General features: G+C 54.1%; 1 protein-coding gene across 3 annotated transcripts in view; it reads right to left on the minus strand.

Annotated features, from left to right (window-relative positions):
- The window catches only part of RGS12 (regulator of G protein signaling 12), a 108,047-nt gene that overhangs the window by 68,828 nt on the left and 29,020 nt on the right, over positions 1-10,199 (minus strand). For all 3 annotated transcript variants that reach the window (XM_035005400.1, XM_035005399.1, XM_035005401.1), the window contains one exon: positions 4,342-4,458. In XM_035005400.1, coding sequence (XP_034861291.1) covers positions 4,342-4,458 — 117 coding nt within the window. The remainder of the gene's footprint in view (positions 1-4,341; positions 4,459-10,199) is intronic.

Consider the following 10,199-nt stretch of genomic DNA (forward strand, 5'->3'; position numbering starts at 1 on the left):
AGTGCCGCGTGTGGTCCAGGAGGCCAAGTTGGGAGTCGTCCCCAGGTGCCCCGTCACATTCTTCTGATTAGCGTTGCACGGTGAGTCTTTTCTCATTCTTCTGATCGCTTTCTGTGTCCTCAAGTTTTACACGTGTCTCTAGTAAGAGTATAATCAGATTTTTCATGCAGGCTGACCATCTTTTCTTTTTAATTGGAATATTGAATTCATTTAAAATCAATATACTGGGGGGCCTGGGGGGCTCAGTCGTTGGGCGTCTGCCTTCGGCTCAGGTCAGGATGCCAGGGTCCTGGGATCGAGTCCCGCATCGGGCTCCCTGCTCGGCAAGGGGTCTGCTTCTCCCCCTGACCCTCCTCCCTCTCATGCTCTCTGTCTCTCATTCTCTCTGTCTCAGGTAAATAAATAAAATCTTTAAAAAAAAAAAAAAAAGAAAAGAAATACCATATCCTTGGGGCGCCTGGGTGGCTCAGTCGTTAAGCGTCTGTCTTCAGCTCAGGTCATGATCCCAGGGTCCTGAGATCGAGCCCCACATCGGGCTCCCTGCTCGGCGGGAAGCCTGCTTCTCCCTCTCCCACTCCCCCTGCTTGTGTTCCCTCTCTTGCTGTCTCTCTGTCAAATAAATAAAAATCTCAAAATAAATAAATAAATACATAAATAAATAAATACATAAATAAATAAATAAAATCGATGTACTTACTGACATATCTGGACTTCACCCAGCGCTCTAGTGAACGCCGCCTCTTGTCAGCAGCTTCCTGCTCTCGCCCTCCTGTCCTCTCGCCTCCCAACTGTCTCACCTTCTTCTGAGTTGACTGTTTTTTATAACTCCATTTTCCCCTCTTGCAACCTAAAATTACTCAGTATTTTATTGTCTCAGGTTACCCTAAGGATTACAGCATGCATCCTCCTGTTGTAAGAATCAAGGATTAACTTGATTAAACTGAGGCAAGCGCCCGACCCTTGCGTCCCCTCTCCCAGCGCTCAGACTACTGCTGTGCTGTCAGGTAAACTGATATATTTTTAAACCAAACAAAACACGGTTATTCTTGTTTAAACAGTCACCATTCATCTGGATTGACCCACACATTTACCATTTTCTATGGTCCTCCTGGGTCCTCCTCATCGTCCCCAGGCTTAAATAGCTCTCCATCGGACTCTACCTCCAGGGGACACAACCAAGATGCTGGTGTGCCGATGGGCTCCAGGGAAGTGGACTCGAGACTGGACTCATGACGAGGAGCCGGGCTGCTGGTGGTCGAGGGGATGCAGAGGCCCCTGGCAGGGTGCAACGTGCAGAGGGTGTTCCTAAAAGGCCCAGGATGATTAAGCACCAGTCGAAGGCTGACGTGAAAGCCAGTGCCTCTGGGGAGGGGACCATACAAGGCAGTGAAGACCAAGAGTCTGGGACAGTCTCAGAGACTGCCTAGGACACCTGCTAAAGAATAACAAAGGGAAGGACAGACAATGTGTTAAACGAGCTGCCCGTAGAAGGAGGCTTACCAGTGGCGAGGGTTCATGAAAGTTATGTGCAGCTTCTACATTTTGAAATCCTCAGACAGAAAAAAAAATAGCAAAGATTCAATCTTATGTCTCTATCGTACCACTTTAACAAAAGTGAGAGGTCCCAGATGTGGCAGAAAGACCACAGCCTGCAGCCTGGCATGGCCTGGAAAATGCTGTTGAACCTGCACCTCAGTTTCCCTATCTGTACAACAGAGATCATGACAGGCTCCTTGCGGAGCTGATCTGAAGGTCAGAGAGACAAGATAGGAGCTGCCAGCCTGCCCTCAATCAAGAGCAGACCACGGTGCACGGCGGGTGGCGTGGGGTGGGGAGCCCCGGCACTTCCTCGTGGGCGAGGAGAAGTGAGCAACAACCGCAGCGGCCTGAGCGGGCCGGGGCCCACGTCAGAGACATGGAGGTCTGACCACAGGCTGCCACCGCGAGCCCGGCTGGTGCTACCTCGTCACCTCGTGGTGGCTCAGACCCCTTCCACGCCCCTTCCAGAAACACGCAGACATAACACCTGGCAAGCCGCCTAACCTGAGAACGTGGGCGTAGTCGAGACACCCCCTTCCGATGGGAGCAGCACCACTCTGAGGGCCCCCAGCCGGCAGACCGGGCCTTGCCTGAGCACGGCCACGAGCGTGGCATGCACACCTCTGCTTCTTCCACGAGAGCATGGGTGCTGACCACGGCTGGCCAAGCACGGCATGCCGGCCTGAACTGCCCCCAGCTAACACAAGACCACGGGCGAGGGGTCCCACCACCAGCCCAGCTCCAGCTTCCGGCCTACACCCCACCCCGCCCCAGGCCCGCCCTCCGACTCTGACAACCCCCCACATCCAGCCTCAAAGATGCAGTGGTCTCAAAGGCCCCTTCCGGCTCTAACAGTCAGTGATTCCAATTTCACACGAAAACACAAATTAACCTACTATTCTAAGCAAGAAACAACTAAAGTTGTTTGTTTCAGTTTATCGTTATTCAGGCTGTAAGAAATGATCTTATTTAGAGTTAGTTTTTAAAACAGAACCAAACAGATATTTGCAAAACCGTGTTCACAGCAGGATTCTCCATGGCAGCCAAAAGGTGGGAGCAACCTAAGCATCCACTGTTGGATGGACAGACGGACACAGTGTGGACTACCCATAAGGTGGACAAAATGGAGAAAACAGAAGGACGTTCTGCCACCTGCTACACCGTGGAAGAACCTGGAGAACACTGTGCCCAGTGAGATAAGCCAGACACAAAAGCACAAGTCCTGTGTGACTGTCCTGACAGAAGGGGCCTAGGGTCAGCAAAACCACAGAGACAGAAAGTGTGGCGGTGGGCACCAGGGACTAGGGGAGGGGGACAAGGAGTCCGTGTCTCACGGGGACAGTTTCCGTGTTGCAAGAGGAAGAGTGCTGGGGACGGAGGGTGGGGACGGCCGTGCGACACTGTGGATGTGCGTGATGCCACTGAGCTGGACGCTTAACAGCAGGGGATTTCACGCTACAACAGTTCACCGCAATTAAATACACGTATAACTAATGACACCCTAAACAAAGGCGGAAATGAGCCACAAAAATTTTTTCAAAACATTTATTTGACAAAGGACCCATATCCAGAATAATATATAAAGAAGTACTTCAAAATCTTTTTTAAAAATAGAAAAAGGATATGAATAGGCTGCTAATTCAGAATGGCGAGAACCTGACTGGCCAGAGAGCCCGCAATGGGCCACTCGGCCTCGCTCGTCATCAGTGAAATGCAAAGTAACAAAGATGCTCTTCCACTGAAATGGAGAAATTCCAGTCTGACGGCGCTCGGTGCCAGAGAGGAGGGGTGACCAGAGCTGCGTGGGAGCGGCCCCTGCGAGCGGCGTCTGGCCACCTGTCACCCAGCAGTCCGTGGCTGGCCCCCTCGCCCCCACAGGTGCTCAAGGGGCCCGTGCGAGAGCGTGTGCCCAGGCCCCGCACGGAGGAGAGGGCTTCCCGCTTCCCACCGGGTGTCGCCGACAGCAGAACGAGCGGACCGCCAGCTCAATCACAGCGGGATGCCACGTAACAAGTCACACACCGGACTAAGGCCCCGAGGGTCGGTCTGGAAGGCGCCAGGCAGCGTGTGAAAGGGGGCAGCGCGAGACTCTGTGTAAAGTACTAGAACACACAATGATCCACAGGAGGATCAGGGGTTGCCAAGGGCTCAGGGGGAGAAGGGAGGGTGACCAGGCAGAGCACAGGGTTGTCGGGGCAGTGAAACCCCGCATGCGACATTACACATCTGTCCACAGCCTGTGAACACACAGCACAGAGAGTGGCCGCTCACGCACACCGTGAGCCTAACAAGACCGCGTCCACACTGGCTCGTCAGTGTCCCGGGGCCACACCGGTGCGAGCCGAGAGCGCAGGGGGCTCCGTGCCTTCTGCTGCACCTCTGCGGACCTACAACGGCTCTCAAAGTCAAGTCTGTTCGCTTTTGTAAGGACTGTGGATAAAAGCAAAGACTCTCTCCGTGAATCCATACCCGATCTTTGAAGAAGGGGCCAGGAGAGGCGCTCCCTCAGAATTCCTGTGAGGCCCGAGCCCAGCTCACATGCATAAAGCGTTTATAGCCACGCTGGCCACACGGAATCAGCGCGAAAGCCGGCGTGCGCTCTGCAGGGGCGCGCGGGGGCGGGAAAGGCCTGGATGGGCAGTCGAAGCCGCCCCACCTGCAGATCACGGGTACCGAGGGAGAGGGAGGGAGGGCAGTAGGATCGGGATGGGATTCAGAAAGATTCAGGTATATCTGCACAATTGATGTTCATTTCAACGTAAGAAACCTGATGAAGGAAAGAGAAAAACTGAAATCAAATACCTCAAGGTCATCAAGGGAGCGAGTGATACTAAATCTCTTGGATCTTCCAAACGATCTCCGGGCAGAGGTGCGTTGAGAAGTCTGAGTGAGTCCGATTCCCCGCCCAAATTTTGAGCCCTAAACACAAAGAAAAAACACATCACGTTACCTTCTTGGGAAGAGGTGCTGAGTTCTGCCAGGTGCACTACCCTGAGGAGGAGAAGGCGCTGGGGAACAGAGGCGAGCGAGACTGGAGCGTCGCCCGGGGTCAGTGTCACGCTCTGCATGTGTCACCATGATAAAAACCCAAAGTTGAAAACAAAAGTCACCCAGGACCTCCACATATTTGCCCTGCCACTGAAGCTCTGACCCCGAGGACAACCCCAGCTCACACCCCATAACCACCCCAAAACCACACGCTGGGGCCCCACCAGCCGGCCTCCAAAGGCTTCTACCAAGAGCAAATGAAAAAACATGTGTGAATATTTGGGAAAAGATAAAGTGTGTGGGGAAAGAAATAACTATTAATGTAAAGATCATGCTTTTGCATAATTTTATAGGCATTTTCGGGAATTAAAGAATCCTTAGACATTCAGCTGGTGTCTGAAGACCAAACCAATTCAGGTGCATGAAATAACTGGCCATTAAAACATCTTGTTCTTTTCTCCGGGAAATGACCAGAATTAATTCCCTGTCATTATGCTGGACACTTCCCCAAATGTGATTTGGGTCCAACAAATAAGGCATCACATTTTAAATATAAAAAGCATCACAGCTGAAAATCTCTGATTTCCTGGGTACTTGAAATCCTGAGTGACCGATTTCAGGCATAAAGGACGTTCACGTGTTTTCTAAAGACTGTGAGGCTCTCCAATCCCATCAGCTCTCCCCCTGCTGAGACCCCAGGGCATCCTACAGAAAGGGCCACCCTTGCGGCCCTGCCTAGGAGAGCTCTGTGGGCTGGGTCTCAGCGCCCCGCAACCCTCACACACACCCTCGATCCCACCGTCCCTCTCTGTCCCCCGGGCTGCACCTGCGCCCAGGCCACTAGGCTGCCTGGGGGCAGAACACACCCCCTGACATTCCTGATGCAGACTCGAGGTGCCCTCAGCAATGTGACCGCCTTCCCTTCACTCGCTCCCCCTTGTCTGGGACCTCAGGCCACAGGGGCCTCCAACACAACAACAGACAGACGGAGCACGCTGTCACGGTCACATGGCCGTGGCCCAGCGTTGGGAGCAGACTCCACCTCGCTGGGGTGAGCAGCTTCTTCCTCCTTCCCCTCCCCGGCCTCCCCCTGGCTTCCTCGCACCCCTGGCTGCTCCCCTCCCTCCCTGGTACTCACTCCCAGAGCCCGACCTCTCACCTCCGCTCCCCCCCAGCCACTCGGCCTGAACCGGAGCAACAACGAACACATTACTTTTAATCCCTCGATTTTTATGAATAAGTAATGTAGGAGCCAAGAGCAACTGCCTTTACTTCCTCTGCTCCGCGCTGCCACGGGGCTCTCGGCAAGCGCTCCCCGAACACAGCCAGTGCGCCGGACCCCGGGGTAGGAACCCCCGATCGATCGGGCCTCCGGAGGGGCCACCTGAAGATGGCCACAGGGTGGCTGCGGGCTCCTTGAACACTTGACACTCTGGAGGAAACCAGAGGCCCCTGGAGGCTACACGGCAGACCGCAAGCCCAGCGCCGCACAGGAGACTCCACGCCGGGACGGCTAGAACAGGCCAGGCTGACCGGAGCAGAGGTGAGGCTGGATGCTGCGGTAGACAGATGGGGCAAGGCCATTGCAGACGCCACTGGCAGGGCCACCTCAGCAAAGTCAGCTGACATGGTGTGCAAGCCGAGTAAAGGGCAGCCTGTGTGCGGCTGTGGGCACAAAGGACTGAACCGAGCAAAGACGAGTGGCACAAACAGCAAAGGGGGTGGGGAGGGAGGGGGAAGGGGGACGGAGGGAGGCATGGGAGAGGGAGGAATGAACTGTCTCGGGAACAGGACAGTCAAGAGGCTTGAAGAAAAAGGCCGAGCCAGCCCAGGGTCCCTGTCCCAGACGCACCATGGCCACCACCAGCAGCACAGGGTCCTCAGGACTGGCAATAAAACATCCCACTATGCTCATCAAATCCTAACATCCCAACAAGATGCAAAGAGGATCCGTGCTAGCAGGTTACCTGTGCAGTGTGGTCCCCGTGCACCTGCCTGGTGGCCCCTGCTCAGCGCCCTTCAGAGGCTGCCGCACCAGTCCCTGCCGTCCAGACCCTTCTGGGCGCCTGCCTCTCCTCCCATGAGTCCTCCACCCCAGGCCACCTGTTTTAAGAGGCCACCTCTAACTGCGCTGCCTGAGGGGCTGTCCTGGGGCCCCCCTCCGAGGCTGCGCTCTTTTCCTCCCCACTTGTTAGCACAAACTCCCCCAGAAGCAGGGCCCTCTGTCTTCCGAACACCTACGGCCCAGCACAGTGCTGGGAGAAAGAGAGCAAATCGTCCAGGGACTGAGGGCCCAGCAGCAGGGAGCCAGCCACTCTCGGCCACAGGAAGCCAGGCAGCCATCCAAGTGCCTTTGCTGCAGCCGAAGTCACACTATGGGAAATGCTTTTAGTCTGTTCCTAAACCAAAGAAGGCTGCAAACACACACAAGATGAACCTTTGTACAGATCATGTATTTGCGATTCTGTATTTTTATTTTGGGAGGGGGGGTAACGAGCACATGGCTTTGTGATAAGAACGCAGTATCACTGGGAAGCCCCAGAGGCCGAGGACACCTGGGCTGGGCCGGCCACATGGCATTGGAACATGCTGGAAACCCCAGCCACCAACGGGAGTGAATGCAGGTGGCGGACACCTGATCCCGCAGGCAGACGCCGTGGGCTTGGACATGAGAAGGAGACAGACGGAGCACACTGTCACGGTCACATGGCCGTGGCCCAGCATCAGGAGCAGACTCCACCTCGCCCCAGCTCTGGGCATGGAGAACATGGCCTGACCACCGGCAGCCATACCGGGGCTGGGGTGTACAGCCGGGCTTCCAGAAGAACCAGAGGGCCTTCCCGTGTGCCTGGCCCCTGCGTAGGACGTGGGAGAAACAACCCACCTGGCTCCTGTCACCTCAAACCATGAGCGGGAGGGCCCTCAGGGAGGCTGAGAGGTGTCGGTTCTCTCCAGGGTGGAAATGGGGGGAGGGCAGAACCCCACTGCCCGGGGTGCCAAACTGCCTTGGCTACTCGGCACCAATGCTGAACCGTCCCACAGAGCCACTGCGTCAGGTGGCTCGTTTCAGCACAACCAGTGACCCAGACCAGCCAGTCCAACCTCCTCCATCTCCACAGGAGAACGTGGAAGCCAGCGAGGCCCCTGCTCATGGTCACCCAGCAGGGGCCTGGGGCAAGCCCCCGTCTGTCATTTTTTAGTTACAATTAGAACCAGAAACTCCTAATGCCAAGAATCTAAACACTAGACCATCAGCCCCGGTGGGGCCAGGGGGTGCCTGTCCTGCTCACATTATGCCCCCACCCCTCCCTCCCACAGGGCCCAGTACATAGCAGGTGCTCAGTAAGCGCTTACTGAACAAATAGACCCTAACAAAGAAGACTGTTTGGTTCAAGATAGAGACCAAATCATCTGAGGGTTTTTCTAAAATGCGGGAACATAGAGAATTTAAAGAGTGAGACTTCCAGCTGACACACTGCTCCTGGTGCATGAGGCAGAGTCTAGTCAGAAAGCAAGACCACACCAGTGGTTTTCACAGGAAGAACTCCCTGGGAAGAACAGTTAACCAGGCATCAGAGACCTGGAAAGGCAGAGACCCTAGGAGGTCAGGAGATAGCCAAGGCAGGAAGCGGCTGCACCCCTGGGGCTTAGACAAAGACCCAAAGAGGAGGGAGGGGTTTAAACTCAGCAGCCAGAGGAGGACCCAGACCTGGAGGGGGTGTGGCCACGCTGGTGTCTAAGGGGCCAGGTGACTGCCCCCGGGGGAGGGAGGAGACCAAAACGGAGCTCATGGGTTGCAGGTGAAAGAATTGCCTGCTCACTGGGGTGAGGAACCGTGGCAACATGGGGGGAGCAGGCAGGGAGAGGCAGGACGCTCCTCCTCCCCCCCCACCCGCCACTCCCCAGCACCCCTGGGGGCAGAGCCTGATGGGGACCCAGCTGGCCAGGGGAAGGGGACACAGACACCAGCGTCCCGGAGCTGATTGCAGAAGGGAGGCTCTAAAAATAAATCTATAAACCTAATTAAAGATATTTATAAAGGGAGTTATAAATTTTTATAAAGAAAATAAAGCCTAAATAAATGGAGAGAAATACCATTTTCATGGATAGGAAGACTTAATATTCTAAAGATGTCAGTTCTCCCAAATTGGTCTACAGATGAAAATACAATGGCAACAAAAATGTCAGTAGCATTTTTGGACACTTTACAAACTCACTGTAAAATCTATATAAAAGAGCAAAGCTCAGCATAGCCAAGATAAGTTAAGGAGATCCACCATATCAGATATAAAGACTCATTACAGAGCTACAACTTTAAAAGGAAAGAATTGTTGGAGGTGTGGACACTGGGGAGTAGAGCACTGAGAAACAGACCCGCACACGTGAGAACATGTGATGCAAAGGGGCACAGCTGAGCCATAGGGCAGGACAGAGGCAGTATTTTGGGGGCTCCTCACCTCCAGTGCAACCCTGGTGTGCACAGGGTGACACGTAACGTGGCTGTCACTGCAAGGGCCCAGGGGCAAGGACTGAGCGCCGGGAACAGTGTGCTTGGTATAGTTCAGTAATCCAATCTGTCCCTGCTCCAGAGACCTGGCGTAACTCGTCAATACAAACAAATACAAATGCTAAAAACTCAACACGTGGCCATTACCTGCAAAGATGGACAAGCACTGCTATGGACCAGCCGTTCCACTCCGGACAGACCCCGGGAAATCCCTTCATGCATACAGCCAGAGACAGAGGTGGGTGCAGGGTGCCCACAAGAGCAGCACCCGCCATTCTTTAAATGGCTCGGGGTGTGTGAGTGTGTGAGAGAGAGAATGTGTGAGTGTGTGTGTGAGTGTGTGAGTGTGTGTGTGAGTTGTGTGTGAGTGTATGTGTGTGTATGTGCTGAGTGTGAGTGTGTGAAAGTTGTGTGTATGTGTGTAAGAGTGAGTGTGAAAGGTGTGTGCGTGTGAGAGTGAGAGTGTGTGTGAGATAGTGTGTGAGTATATGCGTGTTTGTGTGTGAAAGTGTGTGTGTATGTGAGAGTGGGTGTGTGAGAGTGAGAGTGTGTGAGTGTGTGTGTTGTGTGAGAATGAGTGTGAGTGTGTTACAGTGTGAGTGTGAGTGTTTGTGAGTGTGAGAGTGTGTGTGCGTGTGAGTGTGAAAGTGTGTTTGAGGTGTGAGAGTGTGTGTGTGATATAGTGTGTAAGTGTGTATGAGAGTATATGTGTGAGTATATGCGTGTGTGTTTGTATGTGTGTGAGTGTGTGTGTGTTGAGTGTGAGTGTGAGAATGAGTGTGAGTGTTGTGAGAGTGTGTGTGCGTGTGTGCGTGTGTGAGAGTGAGAGTCAATGTGTGTGAGTGTGTGATAGTGTGAGTGTGTGCATGTGTGAGTGAGAGTCAATGTGCGTGAGTGTGCGTGTGCTAGTGTGAGTCCATGTGTAAGTGCGCGTGTGGTGAGTCTGTGTGAGTGTGCGTGTGAGAGTAAGCACGTGCACGTGTGAGAGTGAGTCAATGTGTGTGAGTGTGTCTGTGTGTGGTGTGAGATTGAGTGTGTGCGTGTGAGTGTGTTTGAGAGTGCGTGTGTGTGCGTGAGTGTGCGTGTTCTAGTGTGAGTCCATGTGTAAGTGCGCGTGTGGTGAGTCTGTGTGAGTGTGCGTGTGAGAGTAAGCACGTGCACGTGT

Source organism: Mirounga leonina, unplaced genomic scaffold (genome assembly GCF_011800145.1).
Source record: "Mirounga leonina isolate KUSES-001 unplaced genomic scaffold, KU_Mleo_1.0 Mir_129, whole genome shotgun sequence".
Classification (NCBI taxonomy): Eukaryota; Metazoa; Chordata; class Mammalia; order Carnivora; family Phocidae; genus Mirounga; species Mirounga leonina.